Source organism: Phasianus colchicus, chromosome 4 (assembly GCF_987193195.1).
Source record: "Phasianus colchicus chromosome 4, bPhaCol1.hap1.1, whole genome shotgun sequence".
Taxonomy (NCBI): Eukaryota; Metazoa; Chordata; class Aves; order Galliformes; family Phasianidae; genus Phasianus; species Phasianus colchicus.
In genome coordinates this window covers 70,895,429-70,917,840 of record NC_143439.1, presented here as the reverse complement: position 1 = coordinate 70,917,840, position 22,412 = coordinate 70,895,429, and the positions used below count along the sequence as shown (strand labels likewise).

Below are 22,412 nucleotides of genomic sequence, written 5' to 3'. Positions count from 1 at the left end.
GAGAAGAGGCCATCCCCACCTCCCACAACCTTCCCGTTTACGACTAGCACTTATTTGATGCTGCTCAGTGATATCTCAACTTGCTTCGTGAGCTGGGGAGTGGAGGTGGTGCCCTCAAGAGAAAGGGAATTAGGAGGAGGACTCTGCCTCCAGTAAGCCCTGAGTTGAGGGTGACTGGTGACACTGGTTTCTTACTGAGCACTCAGGGTGAGCACTGACCTGTGCTCACTGTGCCACCTGTGTGAGCCAAGACCCCCACCTCGTTCTTGAGAGCCTTTATTCAACACCGAATCATGAAATAGCTCTTTACACCTTTTTTTTTCTTTTTTTTTTTTTTCTCCTGTAATTCTTTAAATACACATTGTTTACACTCGGCAAAGTTTCAAAGCAACAACATCAAAGTGCGTCTACAGGTGATAGTACCAACCAAAGTGCTAAAACCACGGGTGGGCAGCAGCTCCTTGGGGACACCTCTGCCACCTCTGCTGCCCCCAAGGCCACCCCCGTGTCCCCTTCTCCAGCACACTGAGCATTGGGGTCAGGGTGACTGTGGGATAGGGGGTAGGGATGTTTGGTTCTTCAGACACTGGCACATCGCTGCGAAAGACTAAAATAGACCTAGATTTATATAGAGTTAAAAAAATAACTTAGGAGGCCAACTCGCTACCTTCCAGGAGGGGGCACGCTGTACAGAGCACCTCAGACACAGCTCTCTGGGACTGAGCTGCCACCAGGAGAAGTGCTTGAGGGAAACGATTGCCATTCTGGATTTCTGTCTATCAGGGAACGTGTTCTCTGATTATCTCAAAGCAATGTGCGTTGCTGTGCTCGCTTCCTAGAGCAATTCCACCCACCTGTACCATTGCACATGCCTGTCCCCGGCCCCAGCCTGGGGCTGGATCAGAAAACCCCATCTTCCTGCTTTTGGGCAGTTCTCCCATTTCTTTGCTGCCTTGTGGCAGTCACTCATTGCCACTGCTCTCCTTGTGCTACCATCCTGCTGCGCTTTGGTTGCAACAAGCCATTTCCAGCTGCTAATGTCACCCTGCTCCCCGTTCTTCAATTCTTTTTAAAGCATTTTGTCATTTGGCACCAGCTCCCAAATGCTTTACTCCACCTGAACCTGCAGGTTTTCAACCCAAAATGATAGGCAGAAGCCATGTGCCAGCTCCCACGTTGCCAGCTTCATTTTGGCTCCTCTTAGAGCTGAAAGAACTGCTTTGAGAGGAGCCTTTATCAATATTTCTCGTGGCTTGTTTTGTTTTGTTTTTAAACCTAATTCAGACCTTTTGGGCCATGTAAGTCCTGTGCCTTCTGACTTGTGAGCCCTGTTGACCTTTTGGATATTTTTCTCTTGCCACCAGCCTAGTTTGCTTGATCACTGAAATCCTTGGATGGAGCCAACCCCAGCCATGGCTCCATGCCGCCAGTTCCTTGATGGGTGCACACAAAACCCAACACGTGAGGGAGGCAGAAAAACGTGGATTTGGGATGGATTTGGCCCCCAAGCTTTGCTGGTGTTGTTCCTCTTGAGACCGCTGTCCAGCCCCAAAGTTCAGGAGAAGAATGCTGCTAATATTGGCTATGGAAGAACTTTGGGCAAGAAAAGAAGGAGCTCCTCCAAACTGTGGGAAGCTGCCAGGACCCCAAGCTAAAGCTTATTACCGCCTTTCTTCTCCCTGGGACCCCTGGATTTGCTGGGGATTGTCATCGCAGAGCCCCCGAGGGGCTTCTCTAGGGTCTGGTATGGGGTTGAGTGATGCTACGGTGGTGAAACCCGTGTGCATGGGCACCCAGTGGTGCCACGCTGGTGGGATGGGGAGAGAACCATCAGGGCATCAATGAGTGGAAGTAATACAGAGCCATTAATGAGCTAATTGCCATTACCAACCTGGGCAATGAGGGGACACTGCGAGGGCTGGAGTGACACAGGGCTCATCACCACCATTGTCACTGTGTCAGATACCTCCATCCCCAGCTGAAGAAGAGGAGGAGGAAGAAGGGAGACAACCAAACCCAGGCACTGAGAAAGGTGAAGAAAAAGCTCATTTTCCATCTTCAGAGCCTTGAGCTTGCTCAGATCCTCTCATTACATGGGATTTTGGTAAAAAACGTGGCTTTGCTAAGCCAGAAATCTGACTTTCTGGGAAGGTACCGAGGGGAGGCGGATGGCTTGGTCTGATCTCAGCACCAATGTGGGGTGAGGTTGTTCTGTTGTGACAAAACCCTCATGGAGGTGGGGGATGGGGACATCACACGTGGCCGAGTCACCCTCCGATGCTCCGTGGCTGCAAAGTCTTCAGACACAGCTCTCCCATGGGATAGTCTTTAAGCATAGAGCGTATAAACATGCGGAGTATATTGTTTTCCTTTAAAATCTTTTTTTTTTTTTTTTTCTTTTTCCTTCTTTGTTTTTTATAGAAATAAATACTTACTTTGTTTCTTTGAAGAGGATTTCACAAAGTCTCTGCGCTGCTTCCAATGGTGATACCTCCACCGGGGCCACGCTTGTGGGATGGTGACAAAGTGGCACATAGGGCCAAAGCTTTGGTGGTTGGTGTTTTTTTGCTGGTCAAGACATCCCTTGCTTCTTCTGCCCCTGGAATATGCATGTCCAGGCCTCCCTGGGGTGGAGGTAACCCCTGGTGGATCTTGTCCCTAGGACGTGGTAGTTTCTCACAGGCAGTTTTTGGGTTCCCGAGTTTGGTGCGTACAGGGAGCAGCCTTCTCCTGGAAGGCTGCTGTCAGCGGGGGACTTCAGGTGCTTCAAATCAGGGGTTACAGCCAAAAAAAGGCATGTGACCCTACCCTGCTTTAGGGGGGGGACAACATGGATGGGGTGAGGAGTGGGTGGAATGGTCTTCTGGGGTTGGAGAGGCAGCAGCTGCCCCCAGCCCACCACCAGCCTCGGTGATTTGGGTGTTTTCAGGGTTCCTATTGGTTCCCAGCATGGAGGGAGCTCCAGGCTGACGTCTGATGCTTTCATGATGTGATTGAGGATGGTGGTACCAGAATGAGTCTATAGATGCTCCCTGGCAACCCATCACCCAGCAGGATGGGGAGATACTGTGGGAAGAGCTGGCTTTCCCAGCCATGCATGCACCATGGGCAGCCTTGTAGCCAACTGGCACCAAAACCTTCAGCAGTGTCCCAGGAGAAGAGGAAAATCCTCCCCAGATCTGCTCTTCCCAGTTGACTTCTTTCAGCTTCTGAGCACACCTGGTTGGGGCGTGTGGTGGCAGGGAGCTGTGGTTAAGGACATGTCCTTGCTGCTGGCAGTGCTCTGACAAGTGTTCCCCATGGCCTGGGGACCTTTGGCATCTTCTTACCAGGACAGAGGATGGAGACGCCTTACCCTGTTGGTTGCCTTTCAAGAGCCTTTTTTCCTTTGGAAAAAAAGATGAGTGTTTGAGGGGAGAGGGGGTAACGTCCTTAAAGGAAGAAGATAGCCAGAAGGAAAAAATAGAAATAAAATAAGCTGTGGACATAGAAATGGGCTCTACCAGGGCAGTCAGGCTGGTACTTCAACCAGCTGCGTTAGGTATCAGGATTATTTGGCCAAGGTTTCTCTGTCAAGCTGCCCGATGAGGTGACAAAGGTGAATCCCATGCCAGTTCCTCTCTCCACACAGCAACTCGCTCGAGCGAGCAAGTGGTGGATGTTGATGTGGACAGGAGAGTGATCCATGTTTCCCGGTGGACGAGGATGTGGGATGTGGTGGTTTATTGCCTTGGCAGAAGAGTTGAGTGGAGAGGATGGAGATCTCTGGAGAGCAACCATTGTTCCCAATGTCTTCTGGCTCCTACAGCCCCAGGATGCAGCTCTGCCATCTGGGCTCGTGCTGTGGTAGCTGCTAGTTCTGGGCAGCATTTAGCCACGTTTGGGTGCTCCTCTCTAATAAATGAAATGAAAGTGAGCGGGAGCCCTGCAGGAATGGCCATTCCCACCCCACAACCACCGGCCCATGGAAGGAACAAGGACACTCCAGTGGTGATGCACTGAGCACAGCGCTCTGCAAAGAGCCCATGGGGATGGGCTGGGCCATCCTCAGCCTCCATGCCAACAAACAGCCCCCCAAAAAAGAGAGTTCCAAGAAAAAGGCATTCCCTAAACAAAGATCCTTGGCGATGAGCAGCCGTGGGGTTTGAAGCCATCTTCCCTCCTGGGAAACAGCATGGACCTGCCCCTTTGGAAGCTGGAAAATTTCCATAAGTAGCACCTTCTTGCCCGTGACACGTCCATGAGTCGGCCCTGGGGCGAGCGCCGGCTGCTCGCTAAGGCCTGCAAGAGTTTGGGGTTTTGTGCATGGGCTGGCATCTCCGAGCTCCGAGCAACGGAGGAGCAGCAGCGGTGAGTTTGGTTGTGCAGGGCCTCTGGCTCCACGGGGCAGGAGAGGGAATGTGCTTTGTGGTTCCCTGAAGGTCTAGCAGCCTCCTTCCACCTTGATGTGTAAGATCTTGGAGAAGCCGGGTCTTTTCCTCAGGGCCTGGAAGAGGAGCAGAGGGCAGGGTTGTTGTGGGAGCCAGCACTGGTCCTATGGGTCCAGCAAGGGAAGAGCATCTTGCATGCAACTATGGGAATGGGTCCCATCCCCACCACCTACATCCTATGAAGACCTGGTTCCTCACAGGACGGCCTCAGTGCCTCCTAATCCCATGTCCTTGAAGCAACTCTGCATTTGTTTTCTGCTTGGTTAAAAATATCTTTCATAGAACTGCATAGAATCCTAGAGTCATATAATCATTAGGGCTGGAAAAGACCACATCAAGTCCAACCATTTCCAGGGGACAGAGATAGCTTGTGACACATGACATGGATGTGCAGGATTTGCATGGCGTGGTGGTGGTGGGCAAGGGAGGACCTTCCAAAACTCCTTTTCCATAGTGTGTCCCTGAGGCTGGGGCTGGATGTGGGTTGGGGTTGCTGCCCACCATTGCTCCTGCATGTGGGCTCAGCAGAGCATGGACCACATAAACCATCTTAGCTCACCTAGCTGTGCTGCTGAACATGTCCCCATGTCCTGCCCTCCATCTAGCACCTTGTGCCCTTGTGGAACCCAGCTGGCTGCAGGATGTTTATGAAGCAGAGCATGTCTTCAAGATATCCCCAGTGAGCTAATCCGAGGTCCCACAGGGAAATGGGCTGCTGGCACATGGGTGACCTGGAACCAGCATCCTTTACCTGGAGTTTGTTCACCATTTCTTCAAACAGCTTCTTGGCTTCGGGGCTGTGGGGCTCCTTGAAGTAGTCCACAATGCCCACCTGTACGACGATGGACTTCAGGTTCCGGCACACACCTGGGAGCAAAGACACAACCTGGATTTGCCACGACTGTGGGGACAGCTTCCCCAACATCTGGGATTTACCCTACAACCCGTCTCTATATATTTGAGGAAACCTCATCCTGATGACAGAGTAGACCTACTCTTGATGGATGACCCACCTCCATGATGGATTCCAGTTGTCCTATCCTATTTCATCAGCCCCACCTCTTCCCTGTGAAACTTTATCCCACCCAGATGGGTGTTCTCCCAGCTCTTCTTGAACCATCCTCGAGAGGGGGGCATTGAGTCTCCCCTTAAAAACCTTTCACTGCAGAGTTCCCAGCACCTCCCAGTGTCAATGAAGTGTTCCTCCCAGTAGGGCTGGAAAGCCCGACCAGATCTTTTTATCTGATGGCCTTTTAGTCAATAGACAATATTGTGTCCCTCCTCCACCAGCACTCACTGTTGAAATGCAGCAGGGCTTTGGGGGTGACGGGTGTGGAGGTCAGCACCAACATCTCCAACCCCTTCAGCCCCTCTCGACACATCTCTGCCGCAACCTCCTGGTTGATCTCTGCCACGTGGTCCAGCTCCAGGACCTGCAGTCTCATGCAGTTTCGGGCTGGAGGGACAGAGAACACACTGTCAGCACCCTGTGGGGAAGGGCTGGGGACAGCTGATGGGTGTGGAGTGCTAGGAGGGATGGGTGGCAGCAGGGAGGAGCAAAGTTCACCCATGGTCATTGGAATGGGCTTGCCCATTGAGATCATCGTAGAGCATCTCCCAGGAGTATACAGTGCCCTCAGCAAGATTCCCTTCTCCCTGTCCCGATGGAGGAGAGCCACCTACCTAAGGATGCCAGGCCCTGGACACCACAGCCTGCCCCACCAATGCCCAGCGCCCTCAGGTGTGGCCAACACCTCCCAATCATCTGAAGGCAGCGGTTGCTGAAACGTGTTGGCTGCTGGCTGGGGAGAGGAAGAAAATGTTTGATGTTCAATGTTCAGTCTCCTCAAAACATTTCTGTCTTGGGAAGGAGGTGCCTTTACTCAACAGCTCCCCATCTTTGCAGCAAGGGATAGGGCTAAGCTCCTGATCCCCCAGATGTCCTTCAGGATCATTGTTCAACTCACAAGGATCCCACAAACCAAGGTGGATCTGGCACCCAATTTGTCCCCATCCCAGTGGTCCCCTCGTGCTCAGCACGGACCCCACTAGCCCAGTGTGGCTCTTACCAGGGATGCAGAGGTGCAACCTGGAGAGAGATGATGTCCCTGCAGCCTGCCCCAAGGGCCCAGATGACTTCATGACCCACGGGGTCTGTAGAGCTCCTGGAATGAACACAGAACATACCTGGTGGGCCCAGCTGGCAGTGATGCTGCCTTGGGAGCTGGTCATTATGTATAACCAAAACACAACCATTTTCATCAGGAATGGTGCTTACAGATGTGCAATGTCAAGAAAGACAAGAGGCAGTGAGGATCAGTATCAGAGACAGCTGTCTTGAGATCACCAACCCAAGCCTTTCCTTACTGTTCCATCCTGAAGACTGAGGCCACACTTTCTAACTTGGAATGACCTACTTTAAAACTTCAGACAAGCCTAAAAATAAGCAGTGGGTGTTATCGTGACCATTTCACACATTCCACTGAAGGCACCTGCCAAGAGCCCCTCGTGAGTGTGACGGGTTAATTAGAGCATGAGTCAGAGTCACAGGTTAATGATGTGCCAGGAGCTTGGACTCGCTCTAACGCCTTTGGAAGGGCAATGGCTGAATCTTTGGGTTAAACCTGGTGGCACCAGGCTGTCTCACAGTGTGGGGTTACAAGAGCTGCAGCCAAGCTCACTTGGTTCAACACGAGGCAGCCCTCTGAGCAGACTTGGAAGACCTTGAGAAGTGGCCAAGCCTGAGGAGCAGCCTGTGGTATCCTCCAGGACAAGTCAGGTCTTTGTGATTCTGTAGCAGAGCCATTCCTCATTTTCAGGACAGTCACAGAATCATCATAGAACCATAGAATGGCTTAGGCTGGAAGGTGTGTTAAAGATCATCTAATTCCAACCCCAGACAGATGGACCAAAAGCGCCCTAGTCCCCATTAGGAAACCTCATCAGATGGTGACAGTCAGATGGTGACCTCATCAGGTGAAACCTCACTGGGACCCAGTTTTGATGCTCCTCTTCTCCTTTGCCCTTCTCACAACATAAAGCAGTGTCCCTGTATCAAGACCCCAGCCTCCAAATGAGCCAGATGGGTAACAGGATGGTGGGAATGGACCAGCAAGGGGAATGACTACATGGGAACATGCAAGAACATGATGGTTATAGGAACACCTTTCATTGTTCCTTGAGTACACTGGGACTGGAGACATGGAGAGATGAGTCTGTGTCATGCTTGACACAGTGAAGGGCACCAGAGGGTTCCCAGTACACTGCAGGGATACTCCCTGTCATCTCCCAGTGGGGAACTGCAGGATCTGTGTGTGCTATCCTTACCGGTACGTGACAGCCTGCAGGGCCCGGCAGTAGCAGCTGGCCAGCCAGAGCGAGCGGTCTGTCAGCACGTTGGGGCAGTGTGAGATGCGTAGGATCAGCAGGTTGCTGCCCGTCGCCTTCAGCAGGGACTCCAACCCAGCTTCCAGGCAGCCCCTGCAGGGATGGAGGCAGAATTAGGTGCTGGAAATCCACAGAGAGTGATGTGACCTGTGGGTGTTGGTGTCGGTGCCCAAAACCCAGAGTGGGAGCTGTTGGGTGGTGAATGGCCACTGGGGGAGAGGGGCCATCGGTGCTTATGGGACATCATCAGCTCTGAAAGGGTGCTGGGGATGCCCGGGGCCGCGGGGACTCACCGCGTGCTCTTCATGTAGTCCTCCTTGCTCTCCTTTTTTCCTCTCTGGCGTGGCTTGAGGTTTTGGAGGGTGAGGGAGTGCATCTGGGTGCACCACTGGGACAGCATGGCCAGGAACTGGGGGACAGGGGTGGCTGTCACGGGGGGGTATCCTTGGTGATGTCCCACATCACCCACCCTTGGCTATCAGGGGAGGCCTTTGTGCACACCCTGTAGTGTACATGTGCACACACAGGGGTGTTTCTGCCATGAGTTGGTGAAAATGCATACATAAGGGCATGCGTGGACAAAATTACACATAGAGCTACGGGTGGATGTGAGTACAATGTGGAAATGTGAGGACAGGTGAGCCCATGCCCACAAACACCCATGCATGAGTGCACCCATCAGTGTGCGTACTGATGTCCCTTTGATGGTGACGCCAGGAACCCTGCACACATGGGCAAAAAACGCAAGCCAGGAGAATGGCCTTTGTCTTTCTGGAAGAAGGACACCTCTGTGGTCTCACCCCAGACTGTGCCACCCCCGTCCCCATACCTTGGAGGAGACCCTGGCATTCTCCAGCAGCACCCGTGTCCACACGGCCGGGTGCCGGGCCACAAACTTCCAGTCCTTGCACACCTCAGCCGCCCGCAGCAGGGTCTTGGTGTCCAGGTAGGTGAAGATGCAGAAGAGCGCTGCCCGCATCTTGAGGATCTCAGGGCTGATCACCTCGCTGCAGTGACCTGGGCTGCCCCTCTCCAGCCGGCCCCCCTTGCTCATAGCCCCCTCGGACCTGGCTGTGGGACAGGGGCCATCAGTGCCATCAACAAAGGAATGCTCCATGTAGAGTTGAGGAAAAGGACAACCGAAAACCACGCACATTGCCGTTGCCCATCACAGTGACATCCCATCCCCCCATGCATCCTCCCCATCCTTGAGCCCCCCCAGTGCACTCTCACCCGTCAGCCGACAGCTGCCAGCAGGCCGGGATGCAGCGATCCCGGGTACATCTGGCTCCCAGCCCTCAGCCTCTGACTCAGTGGTGCGGGATCCCACGTCGGACACATCGCCCTCCTCGCCCTCCGTGCTGTTGCGGTAGGGTCTGCGGTGCCAATTTTGGATGGCTTGACGCCGCAGCCCTGAGCCCCGACCACCGTCCCGTGCCGCGTAGGGATGTCCATCGGCGGTGTCGTCGGTGGGACACGGCTCTGCGCTGTCACTGTCATAGCAGCCTGAGCTTTGTGACACTGCTTTGGCCCGGCTCGAAGCCCTGGGGTTGGTGATATCCAACCTCAGTGCTCATCATCATCCCCAAGGGTGGGCGTCCCCTTCCCGCGAGCCCTTTGTCCCATTAAAAACCCAATTGGGACACTCACCCAGTGCTGGAAGAGGAGCGCTGGTTGGGAATGGCATAGGGGCCGTGCACAGCTGCCCCCAGCCCTGGGTGCCGCTCTCTCTGTAGGGATAAATGAGAAAAGGAGCCAACGTGGAGAAATCCGTCAAATGTGAGAAATACAGGTGGACTTAGGCTCATGGAGTCATTAAGGTTGGAAAAGAGCTCTAAGATCAAGTCCAGTTCCAGCCCATCCCCATTATGCCCATTAACCACGTCCCTCAGTGCCACATCTCCATGGTTCTGGAATACCTCCAGAGACAGTGATTCTCCCACCTCTCTAGGCAGCCTGTCATTAACCCTGATCCTAACCCACCACTCATTCAGAGAAAAAATTTCTCCTAGTACCCAACCTGAAGTTCCCCTGGTGCACGTTGAAACCATCACCTCTCATCCAATGTTTTGGGCTGTCCCAAATGCATCTCCGGCATCATCCCCCTTGCTTTGCCCGTGTTCACTGCTTGTAGCAACCAGACACCAACCAAGACCATTAATGAATCCCCCCCATCCCCATGGGTGCCCCCCATGCCTCCCCACTGAACCCTTTAGATCCACCAGAGAAGCCACATGGTCGTGCCTGTGCCCGTGTGGGTACCGGTCGGCCGGCAGCCTTAGCGCCTGGCGTGCCACAGCGTCCCAAACTGCCATTCGGGGTCGTGCCACAGCTGCTGCTGATGATCTGAAGCTGCTTCTCAGCCCGGTCTGCCCGATCCAGCAGCTCCTCAATGAAGTGCTGCAGGCGCACCTTGGCGTTGGCCTCGCGGGCAGCCGTCTCCTTCAGGAACTGGTCGATCTGCAGCACCTCCCTGTGAGAGGGGGACAGTGCGTGACACTCATCCCCGCTCAGTGCGTCTTCTTCCACTCAACCCCACTCCATTTCCATCATGCAACTGGCCAGGGATGCTCACGTGCCTTGCAATCTGCCACCAGCCTGATCTGGGGCTAATTTGGGCATACAGGGGGGCAGGGGGTGCTCTTGCATGCAGGATGGATGTGACCACTTCATTTTGGAGGAACCAACATCTCCAGTGCCTCTGCTGGGATGCACAGCCCAGCAGACTGGGGCCTGGCATGCCATGGAGCAGAGGGAGAAGGATGGTGACAGTGTAGCACGGATGGTGATGGCGTAGCATGATGATGGAGAAAAATACTCTGCCTCATGTGAGAAGGGCAGACTTAAGGAAAAAGCCTTATGGGAATCTGAATCCTGCTCAGCTTTATACCCTGGTATGCCCAGAAGGTACAGAGCCTCATAGGCACTGTCATTAATGTGTTAATTAGAAGGAGCTTGGGAGCCTTGAGCCAATGGACAGACTCAGGCAAATGAGGTTTGCTCTGCTGAGGTGCTGCTTCAGTCCTATAAACATATGCATCAAACACACTACCATCACATCCCTGCAAATGCATGTGCCCCATAAATGCAGGTTTGCACACTCAGGCATGCACAGCTGCTGAGCACACCCACACACTTACATGCAGAGCCACACTTGCATGCAGAAGCACCATGGAAACACAAATACACCCGGCCACACTCATGCACTGAGCTGAACCGGAGAACGAAGAGAAATAAGAAAAGGAGGCAGCCCATAGAGATACAATTCATGCCATCGATTATTAACTGCCATTTAATGACCAATTAATTGCTCCTAACCCTGCTGCTTGCATAGTGAGCTCACCAGCAATAATTTGGGAAGGCTCCTGGCGAGGTGCCCCAAAGCTTTGGAAAGCAAATGGGGTGCTGGCACGTGGCCGGTGGTGTAAGGAGATGCTGATGGCTATCTCTTGCATCTCTTGTTCCCGTGGAACGGGTGGAAAAACACCCTCAGCAAAGCCAGCAGAGCTGAGGTGCAAACAGGCTGCAAGCAGTGGATGTCACCAGCCTGCACCGAGGGCTCTGGGATGTCACTGGGTGCTACAAGCTTCCTACCTCCTAGCTGGTCAAATCCTCCTGGAAATATTCGTTTAAGCCAGGGGGATCTTGTGGTCACAGAAGATCTATGGGATGGTGGATGGGCAGGAGGACTTCTCTAAGGGGATGCAAATCCAAGGGGTGGCTTTGGTGCATAAACTAGGTTCTTAGAGGGCAACAGTGTGCATGAACTGAATAAGCCACATCTGAACCATTGGCCAACCTCCATCTGCTTCACATCCCTCCAGGCCCTGCTCAGTTGTCCATGCCATTGGCTCTCATCCTTCTGCTGCACATCCCAGAGATGCCTCTGGACAACACCCATGGTGCAACTGATGGCAGCCCCTGAATCTCCTGTCCTGCACACACACACCTCCCAACCAAGAGTTATTGTCCTTATGCAGCACCTGGCATCATCCTGCTCTGCACCCCAGGACCATCCCTAACATCAGCAAATCCCGTGGACACGAACACTGTTTTCAACCTGTAGTCATTATTTTGGACTCAGAATCATTAATGAATGTGTAAAAGACACTGAGGATCAAGACAGGTCCTTGAGGAATCCCGCCAGTGCTCCCAGTCCAGCACAACTGTGACTGCCCTCATTAACCTGATCCTCACGGACTTTATAGACACTGCCACGACCTCCAGCTTTGCTAAGAAACTCTTTTGTAACAAGGTCCTGTTTAGTTGATAGATTCTGATGGGCAAAAGGATCCCAAGCTTGACTGGAGGAATCTCTGGAACAGCACTGGAGTGGGAAGAGGGGTTTGAATGGGCAACATGGGATGAAAATGAAGATGGCAACGCCACAGTTTTGAACAGCAAATTGAGGTATTACTACACAGGTTACACCACTCCTTCTGGGAGAACAATCCTGAATTAGGCATGGCCAGGGTGTGCCCTTCGTTTTTACGACCATGAGCATAAACATGACTCAGCTGTTGGGCCAAAGGGGTGATCCAGCCCTGACCTGGGGGACACCCATTGGAGCAGCATGGGCACTACCATGTCCTGCAGCTGGCCACAAGCATCCCCAATGGGATGGCCACGAGTATCCCCAGTTTGGCCATGGACTGGGACTCTGGTGGCTTTCGACACAATCTCTCATGAGAGCTTGGTCATGAACAAGGAGGAGCTCAGATCTACATGGAAGAAGTGGAAGAAGATATGAAACCTAAGGGATGGTGCTAATGAGCATTGTTTGGTGACAGCATTGGTCTTCTTGCGGCTCTCCACCAGGACTCATTTCCTCCCACCCCACAGCACGGACAAGGAACAAAGCACTCACTGCTGCTTGCGGGTGAGCTCCTGCTCCTTCTGCACCAGGTCCTGCTTGAGCGAGGCCAGCATCTCCACGCTGACATCCACCTGGCGGGACAGCTCGGACGCACGGTCCTCCAGCTCCTGCTTCTCCCGGCTGAGCCTCAGGCTCTCCTGCTTGGCTTTCTCCAGCTCTGAGCTCTTGCGATCCAACTCCACCTGGAGCCGGCCAACCTGCGAGGCAATCTTCTGCTCCACCTCCTCCGTCAGCTTCTCCAGCCTCTTGTCCACCTCCAGCTTCTCGAAGGCGCGGATCTTCAAGCGAGCCAAGCCTTCCTCGTAGGCTGCATCCATAGCGGCTGGCGGCGTTGGGGCTGGAGCCACAGCTTTGCCCCGGGTGAAGATCTCAGTCAATGGGATCTCAATCTCGTGGACATAACGAGGTGAAGGGGAGGAGGATGGAGCCGGCTCCAACTCCTCGGCGGGGACGAGGTCGCAGGAGAAGCGCTGTTCTTTGCCTTGGAAAGAGGTGCTCTCAAAGTAGTCCCGCCGGGCAGCCGGTGTCAACAAGGCCCCGTCGGCGGCCAGTGGGAAGACGGCGGCATCGCAGATGCTGTTGGTCTTGGAGAGGACGTAGAGGGTTTCATAGGTGTGGTTGTACTCCAGGTGTGCCCGCAGTGAGGAGAGGCTGCGGAAACGCTTGTGCTCCCCGCACCGCGGACATCTGTAGGGCAGGTCCAGCGAGGCCATCCCTCAGCTACGTGCTCCAATGCAGGGAAACCGTGCAGCATTGCTCATGGCGCAGGACAGACGGACAGGTGGAGCGGAGAATGGGTTGGGGAATGCTGGATGGTGGGGTCACAGCTCCACATGGTGGGGTGGGAGTGCTGGGACAGGAGCGGGATTCCAGCAAGTCTTGTGGGATGTCAGCATCAGGTGGTGCTGGGCACTGGAAGGGAGAGGGGTGTTAGTGACACAGGGATGATGGGCCCCAAAAGTCCTTCCTTGGTCCTTCTCAGTTCCCTGTCTGCATCCCTCCACTCATACACAACCCTGGGAACATTGCACAGCATTGAAGAAAGTGTACAACACCTGAGGAGATCCACAAGCCTTGGGAAGAGCCATAACCTTTGGGAACATCTACAATCCTTGGGAAGATCCACAACCTTTGGGAAGGTCCACAAGCTTTGGGAAGGTCCCCAACCCTTGGGAAGACCCACAACATTTGGGAAGATCCCCAATCCTTGAAAAGGTCCCCAGCCCTTGGGAAGATCCACAACCCTTGGGAAAATGCACAACTCTTGGGAAAATCCAAAGCTCTTTGGAAGGTGCACAACCCTTGTGAAAGCTCACAGCCATTGGGAGGATTTACAGTCATACAAACCATGGGAAATCTCTGTCCATCAGCCCTTAGCTTGCTGCTGAAAGGTGCTCCATGTGCTTCCTGCACAAGCGTGCTGCAAGGAGCCACTGTGGTATAAGGGAGCTCCAGCCCAAGGAGCATCCCAGCATCCAGATGGGTCTCATCTCCTCCCAGCACAGGGTGACCCAGTCCTTTTACATCAGCCTATGCAGTTTCACATCAGGATTTCGCATCTTCCACAGTTCTTCAGCCCCTCACCACAACCATTAAGTCTCATCACTGCCTTGGAGATGTCCCCATTTCTATGATGGCATCACCCCATGGGTGCTTGGCTGTCCCTCTCCCTTTCCCTCTTTGCTACAGGCTCAGCAGATGCTCCTCCATCCCATTTTCCCCCCAGACCAACCCAGACCCATCAGGTTTGGCCTGTTTGCTGCTTGGACATAAACACCCAGGTTCCCCCCAAAGATATGATATAGAGATGGGACATCCCAAAATGAAGGATCCCTTCTCCCCATGAGGTTTTGGGTCTCAAAACCCCCCCCAGGGCTGTGGGACCCCTACGCTGCAGTGCTGCAGGGAGGGTCTCCATGGGGTTATCCCCTGCTCCCAAACCCTCCAAAGTATCAAGGGGCAACCAAGCCCTTGGGAAATGGGAGAAGCCAGCTGAAACCCAACCACCAGCACTGCACAGGGCTGGGAGCAGCCGTCTATCACCTCCTTCTCTCTCGAGGAATTTGGTTTAAATATTTCAGGTCGTCACCATGCGTGAAACCACTGGCCTGACAACGGTGTTCCAGCTTGAAATAAAACAGCATGTTTCTACCCCAAAGAGATACCATGGTGGTTTCCCTCCCCAGAGCACCATGGGGACCCAGTGTGGGAACATCCCCTGCCATATCCTGCAAACGGTAATTCCCATCACCCTAAGACCCCTCCATACCCCAAAACCATGGAACTTTGAGAGGATAATTCATCACTAAACCTTCACCCATTCTCATCCCCAGGGTGGCTCAACACATCCCTCCAAACCATTTTTCTTGTAGGGAAAAATCAGGAAGGGAAAGAAATCCATGCCAAAATATAATAATAATAATAATAATAATAATAATAATAAACCACACCAGGGATGTGCTGGGAGGATGTATGGAGCTGCCTGGCTGCTCCTGCAGTTGTCTGCTGGCCCGGTTTGTATTTTGGGGTCGTTACAAAACGCATCCCCTCAGGTTAACCCCTCCTGGGTGAGCCGGAGCCCACCCAACACAAAGCCAACAGGAACTTGGTTTCCATCAGTCGCCTTTGGTGGGATGATAAAGCATTTTTCTGCCCTTAGGGCCGGGGCCACAGCATCATGCAGTGCTGATATTCCAGGCCTGGATTGCTGCCCGTGTCTCCCAGGGTACCAACCCGCCTCGCTCTGTGTTCTCCAGCCCTGAGCCACCATCCAGCCCAGGCTGCTCTGAACGCCGCATGGTCCCAGCCCTGGGCATGGCCGTGGGTCCATACAAACCTTCCTCCTTCCCACACCAAAATAACGATCAAAAATAGACTGAAGGGGACCACCATCCCTCCCTCCTCCCTCCCTCCCCCCCCCCACCCCCCACCTAAGATGAGCAGCGCTCTCAGAGATGGCAGAAAACCCCCACAGCTGTGGGCTGCTCGGGTGCTGCTACCTGCGATCCATCATGGAGCCTTTCATCGCATTGTTTAGCCTTATTTCTTTTCTTTCCCCATTCCCCCCTCGAAACAAAATCAAATAAAGAGACCATCGATATCCCCAGCTGCTTGGTGGAAGGAGGGTGGAGGATGCCGGTCCCCCTCCTTAGGGCTGCAGTGAAGGCAGGGTGGGGGCAAGGATGGCTGAATCCCACTAGCGGGTCCCCCTCTCCTCCCAGCTTTGTCCCCATCGCGTCCCCCCCCTGCTTTGGGGACAAACCACCTCCTCCCAGCTCAGCATCCTCTGCCCCATACCTGCTTCTCCGGGCTCCTCCGGCGAGGGCAGCATCTCTCTCCCTTTTCCCTTATCCTCGAGGATAAGTGTGTGGGGGGGGGGGGGGCTCAGGAAGCGCCCACCCGCCCCAGTGCACAAAGGCTGCGATTGCGAAGCGGCTCAGGGCTTTGTCGGGGAGGAGAGATGCGGGGCCCCCGGCCTCCGGCTCCCCGCGGACAGCACCTCCATGGGGCCGGGGAAGGAGTGGGAGCGGGGGGGGGATTGAGGGGGGAGCGGGAGGGGCGGGAGGAAGAGGAGGAGGAGGAGGGCAGAGGCTGAAGGCCCCGCTGGGAGGAGGGAGCGAGGGCTCAGGGGGGGCTGCGCATGGGGAGCGGGAGGAGGATGGAGGGATGGATGGAGGGATGAGGGATGGAGGAAGGAGGGACGGAAGGATGGAGGGATGGAGCGCCCGCAGCCGCCGCCTCCTCCTCCTTTGCAGCTCGGAGTGCCGCTCGCTGCTGCTTTCCTCCCGCACAGCTCCCTCTGCCTGTCTCCCCACGAACACCGCGGGCTCTCCGCCGGGCTTCGCTGCCATGCGGCACCCGCATTCCCCAACCCGCATCCCTCCTGCCCGCCCTGCCTCTCCTCTGCCCCCCACAGCCATTCCCTGCCCTCGGCAGCAGCCGCCTGGGATCGACCCTCAGCACCCCCCCACAGCATCCCATGGGCGTGTGGCCGTGGGCATCTGCATCGCTGTGTCCCCCATCCGTGGGTGCAAGAAACATGGCTTGGTCCTGAAACAGTCCCCGAGCATCCTAGCTTAATCCTCGACTTGGTCCTGCTGTGATTCCTGAGCTCCTGTGTTTGATACCCAAACTCCCAGACAGTCCCCAGGCTTGGTCCCCATCCAAACCTGAGTGATCCGGGCTGCTTCTCAGCTTGGTCATAATCTGGTCCCTAAACAGACAAACTGGTCCCTGAGCATCCTGGCTTGGCTCCCAAACACCGAGCTCCCCATCTTGGTGCTGGTCTGGTCCCTGAGTGCCCAGCTTTGTCCTGATCTGGAGCCTGAGACACCCACCTCAGTCATAGTCTGGTCCTTAGTAGAGTCCTAGCCTGGGTCATGGTTCAGTATCAAAGAATGCCTTGGGTTGGAAGACCTCAAATATCATGTAGTCCCAATCCCATATTTCACCTTGGATCTCAGCTTGGTCCTGATCTGTCCCCAAGCACCCACAGCAGTCTTTGCCTTATTCCTCCTCCAGCCCCAAGCACTCCAGCTCGGTCCCTGGTGCCAAAGCCACCCAGCACGGTGTTCTTTTGTTTGTGAACACAGCTCTGGGGAGATGGCATGGGGAGACCATCCTGAGCGACAAGCAGCTGTCCCCATCTCCAAGAAACCCTGAAAGGTTGGGGTACAACCTGCCCCATCCTGCCCTGAGTCAGCTGCATCCTCCATCCCTTCCTCCCTCGGTAGCCCCAGTTGTGGAGCAGAGCTTGGAGGCTTTACAGAGCCCAGAGCTTTTGCAGAGCTTTCAGGCTCTCATCAATAATGGATGCACTTTGGGAGGGGTATTAATAAAGCCTCATGCATGATGCATGCTGAGTGGCGTGTGGGAATTGTGTGTGCCCTCTCCTGGTGAGGTGTTGCAAAGGGTGCCAGCAGCACACCCAGAGGGGATGAGCACCCTTGGGTGCCAATGGGCGTCTGAGACTTAAGGATAGGTGCAAGGGGACTTTTAGGACTTAGGATACCAGGTACAACCATCCTCATTTCACCTTTCTGTAGCCCTGAAAGACCTTTTGTCCAGGTTCCCAAACTCATTTCCCACCCATGGCCACCCCATGGTGTGGGGCAGCAGATTCTATGGGACAGAAACATGGGATAACAGTGTCCATCATACCTGGAAGGATGCTGCAGCCCAAATGCCAACAAAGGGCTGAGGGATCCCGAGGATGGAGGGGGAAATCTCTACTCCTCTATAACACAGTTTTGGCTCAGATCCCCAATTTTCTGCGATGGTAACAAGGAGAAAAATAACCTCGATCCCTGAGGCCCGTTTTCCCCATTTCTTGCGGGATGTCTCCTTATTGCCCTCTACCCAAGCTTTTCTGGTGCTCAGGGGCACACATCCTTTCCACCGCTTGCACTGAAACCCCCCCAGGATGCTGTGTCCATACCTCCTTCCCGCAGCACACCCCCATAATACCGCAGGGACCACAGGTTGGGGCTGCCTGAGGCTGAGCCGACTGCGGGGCTCCAAGTAGGACAAATCCCTCCAGGAGCAGCGCTGGGCTGGTGCCCAGGGCACAGCATCCGCAGCCACGTTGCTCCCTGCAGAGCAACCCAGAGCCACAGCATCCTTCTTGCAGAGGGCCCCTTCCCCGCTCTGCCTTGGGACAGAGCTGCCCACCCTGCGATAGGGGGATGAAGACCATCCGTGTTGATAGGTTTTCCATCCCTGCTGATGGGTTTCCCCTCCATGCTCAGTTATTTGGGCACTTTTTTTCCCCCGTGATGTGGCAGCTAAAGGTCAAAAAAACGCAGCAGAAATCCCACAGCCGTCAGCTGCTGCGCAGGTTTTGAAAGGCAGAGAGAGCTCAGATTAGAACAAATCTTTAATTATAAAAATAGACACAACTCTGCTATAGTCCTGATAGATTCTTTTTACAAACAGGAAAATATTTATAACCGTAATTACGACATCACCATTCCAAAGGGGCACCGCCGTGCACCGCTCTCCATCATGAAGCCACGCGGTGCCTGCTCCTCTGCCATTGCCTTCCATTGGGAAAGCACTCAGTGCGCCCGGAACACCGCGTGCAGTGCGGGTGAGGCACAGCTTGCTGCAAACACAGCCCCAGCCCGTGTGTCCGTGAGTATAAAAACTGTGGGTAATCAATCCCCTTCTGTACAGTATATTTTGTCCTGTTTTCCTCCTTGGAAGAGGAGCTGTAGGGATGACTCAGTCTCTGCAGGTTGGAGATGGCTCCATTGGCTGGAGGTGTTGATTTTGATGGTAATGGTGGAAAGTCTTGGTGGCAGATGGACTTGATGATGTTAGAGGTCTTTTCCAACCAACGATTCCGTGGTTTTATGACAGTGTGAGTCGCTGTCCAGCACTGCCTGGCCTGAACCTCTCCTCCCAGCGCTCCTTCTGTGGCACCTTCACTGGCACCTTCTCCATGGCTGCACCATCTCCAGGGCCACCCCAGGTTCTCCCCACCATGGGATGTTCCCACCATGGGATGCTCTTCCATGGGACGTTCAACGTCTTGTATTGGGAAACACCATCTCCCATCACCAACATTGGGTTTTCACAGCGTGCCGAAGGAGAGACCCACCGAGAAGAACCCCAACCCTTTGAGCTTCTCCTCTGTCCGCGCTTTCTGCTTCAGGTGGACTTTGCTGTGTCGCTTCTTTTCATCGCTACGAGCGAAGCGCCGTCCGCAGGTGTCACAGGAGAAGGGTTTCTCACCCGTGTGAGTGCGGATGTGGGTGGTGAGGTGGTCGCTGCGGCTGAAGTTGCGCAGGCAGATGCGGCACTGGAAGGGTTTGTGGCCCGTGTGGATCCGCAGGTGCCGGTTGAGCTCATCGGAGCGGGCGAAGCTCCGCACGCAGTTCTCCACTGGGCAGGCAAAGGCTTTCTCATGGGGCTTGGGGCAGAAGCATTTGGAAGAGCACTTGGTGCGGCGCGTCTTCTTCTTGGGCTCGGCTAAGATAGGAGGGGTGGGCAGCACAGAGGGGACGGAGGTTGGCACGGGGTGGCCTAAAAAGTCCGTGGGGGGCACTGAGGGTGAGGGATGGGGATGGAGGATCTCGGTGGAGCCCATCAGACCTGGAAGGACCTCAGGTTGTGCCAGGGAAGAGTCGAACTCCGGCATCAGCTGGGCAGGGAGGTTGTGGATTTTGGTGTCAGCAAAGTTCTCTGGCTCACAGCCAAAACCCAAATTGGTGCTGGGGAAACAGCCAGGATCCTCCGTGAGGCTTCCGAGCTCTGCCTGGCAGCTGACGGTCAGCGCATTTTCCATCTTGGAGCCCAATGGATGGAACATGGCCTGGCCGCTCTCCCCCGCTGGGAAGGTCTCGGTGGGATGGAAGCCAGTGGGTAGGAAGGGTTGATGTGGGGTGATGGGCTCCCACTGGGCACAGGGGGCTTTGAACTTATCCAGCGCTGTGGAGCTGGAGGGCAGCTTGATGTCCTGCTTGGTGTCCAGCAGCTTGCTCTCGAAGAAGCACTGGGAGGTGGTTCCCAAGGAGGGTTGAGGCTGCAGTGGGTGCACGGCATCCACAGAAGGGAAGCTGCCGTAGCTCTGCTCGGTGAAGGAGGCTTGCATGGAGCCATTCATTTCAGGCTGGCAGCTGGGATAGAGGTCCATCTGGTTGGGTGCCACCTCAGGACAAGGATAGAGTGCATCCAAGTGTCTTTGGTGGCCCTCGGAGGTGGCGAAGGGGGAGATGCCCAAGATCCCTGACATCAGGTTGAAGAGGGACTCCTGATCCTGGGGGTGCTCAGGCACAGCCTTGATGAAGAAGCTGCCAGTGTAGCTGAGCGAGGGGGACAGCTGGCTGCCAAGGGGGGGGTATTCCAGCAGCTCACCTGGGGATGCAGAATGGAGAGTGTTAGAAAGATAATGGGGTACAGACAGGGAGACGCGAGGGAACGGTGGGAGTCTGATGGTGCGTCACTGCGTGATTTCCCTCCCCCTCCCCCGGGGATGCACAGGGAGCCCTGGGCTTCACCCCCCTGGGCACTGCCAGACCCACAGCCAGGGACTGCAAGACAGAGGAGGGGATGTGCTCGGTTCCAGGCAGAGGAATGCAGTCCCAGCAGGGTGCCCCCGGCCCTGCCCTTACCTCCGAGGAATTCGGCCTCCTCCAGAAGTTGCTGCTCAGGCTGCCCCAAGCCCTGCAGGTCCCCAGCTTTCATCTCGCAGCTCTCCTCGTACTTGGAATACAACGGGTCCGAGCAGGAGAAATCCATCACATTGAGCATTTCCCTGGGATGCAGGGATGGATCAGATGGAGTGGGCTGGAGGATGCTCCGGGTGAGCTGGGAAGGATTGCTCCAGGGATGCTTTGGGTTATCCAGAGGATGCTCTGCAGTACTCGAGGTGATGCTTGGAATGCTTGGGGTTATTCGGATGGTGCTTGGGATGCTCTGGAGGATGCTTAGGATTATGCAGAGGATGCTCAGAGTGCTCCAGGAGGATGCTTGGGGTTATCCAGGCGATGCTCTGTGGTGCCCTGCGTGATGCTCAGGATGCTCAGAGTGATGCAGGGGATGCTTGAGGTGACGCAGGGGACGCAGGGGATGCTTGAGGTGCTCGGTGAAGGTGCCGGGAACCCTCCAGGGGATGCAGCGAGGCGCTGGGAACAATCCTAGAGACGCTGCAGGATGCGTAGGGCAATCCGAGGGGTAAGAGGGAAGGTGCCGGGGGGGCTCGGGGCGGTGCTGGGTGTTCGGTCGGGGGTTCCGTGCCCGGGGGGTGGGAGGGGGCCGGCGGAGCAGCGCAGCCCGTGCGGACACCCGGCTCTCCCTCCCCGCCACCCCCTTTATAGCTGCAGCGGGGCTGCTCCGACCCTTCCGCCGCAGCCATTTCTGGAGTCCCCAGTGAGGCTGCCGTGACGTAAATGCCCATATATGGACTCAGGATGTAGGCTAGGGAGTCCCAATAAGGAAATCTCTCCCGTGACGCGCTGCCCCTTCCCTCCCCCCATCCCTCCCTCCGCCTTTTCTCTCGGTTCTTTTTTTTTCTCCCTTCTCCCCCCCTCCCTACCTCCCCTTTTCCTTTCTCCTTCTCTTTCTCTCTCTCTTTTTTTAACTACCGATCTCGATATCTCAACAAATCGTTGCGAGCTGCGCGGGTGCTGCAGAGCCGCGGTCCCTTCGCTCCGCGTGTGCGCGTGTGTCTGTGCCCGCTCCGTGTGCTTGTGCATCCGTGTGCATCAATTTATGCGCCTAGGATACGAGCGGCTGCGTGCATACCTGTATGTGTGTGCATTCACATGCACTTCCATGTTATCTCTATGTATTTCTGCGTGCGTCCCCGGAGCGCGCACGCAATCCCGCTCCCCATGGTGTGCAAGCACACACACACACACACACAAACGTGTGCACACCCCCCGGGAGCCCCCAGCCTCACTATTGGGACGCAGCGCCCTCCGGATGCGGCCCCGAGCGTTGGGCTCTGGCTCCGTTCCCAACGTGGGCTGCTGTTATTCCAGATTTACATCTCCCCAGGCTCTTATTCGCCTTCTGCTATTTTTTTTTCCCCCCCCCGTGAATGCCTTTTGTTGCTCTTGTTCCTTCTAGAAGCGTGAAAGGTGCCGGGTTTTGAGGTTTCTCCCCCCTTTCCGAGGAGGGTTTTGCAACGTTTTGCCGTTTCTGCTGGCATTTTGCACTCGGATCCCGGCTGTGCGGCTGCTCCTGCGATGGGGCGAGCAGCCAAAGGCTGCGGG

General features: G+C 55.1%; 2 protein-coding genes across 2 annotated transcripts; both read right to left on the bottom strand.

The window, feature by feature from the left end:
* Positions 1-312: 312 nt before the first annotated feature.
* On the bottom strand, positions 313-16,526 carry FBXO41 (F-box protein 41). Its single transcript, XM_090139919.1, has 13 exons — positions 15,991-16,526; positions 12,685-13,605; positions 10,062-10,290; positions 9,468-9,547; positions 9,051-9,361; positions 8,647-8,888; positions 8,111-8,226; positions 7,758-7,910; positions 6,500-6,595; positions 6,114-6,232; positions 5,728-5,886; positions 5,182-5,297; positions 313-4,486 (listed from the first exon to the last, which is right to left on the bottom strand). The coding sequence occupies exons 2-13, from the start codon at positions 13,404-13,406 to the stop codon at positions 4,424-4,426; spliced, it is 2,406 nt and encodes an 801-aa protein (XP_089996045.1). The 5' UTR covers positions 13,407-13,605; positions 15,991-16,526; the 3' UTR covers positions 313-4,423.
* A 2,063-nt stretch (positions 16,527-18,589) lies between these two features.
* EGR4 (early growth response 4) lies at positions 18,590-21,547 on the bottom strand. Its single transcript, XM_031588713.2, has 2 exons — positions 20,808-21,547; positions 18,590-20,550 (listed from the first exon to the last, which is right to left on the bottom strand). The coding sequence occupies exons 1-2, from the start codon at positions 20,944-20,946 to the stop codon at positions 19,268-19,270; spliced, it is 1,422 nt and encodes a 473-aa protein (XP_031444573.2). The 5' UTR covers positions 20,947-21,547; the 3' UTR covers positions 18,590-19,267.
* Between the last annotated feature and the right edge of the window lie 865 nt (positions 21,548-22,412).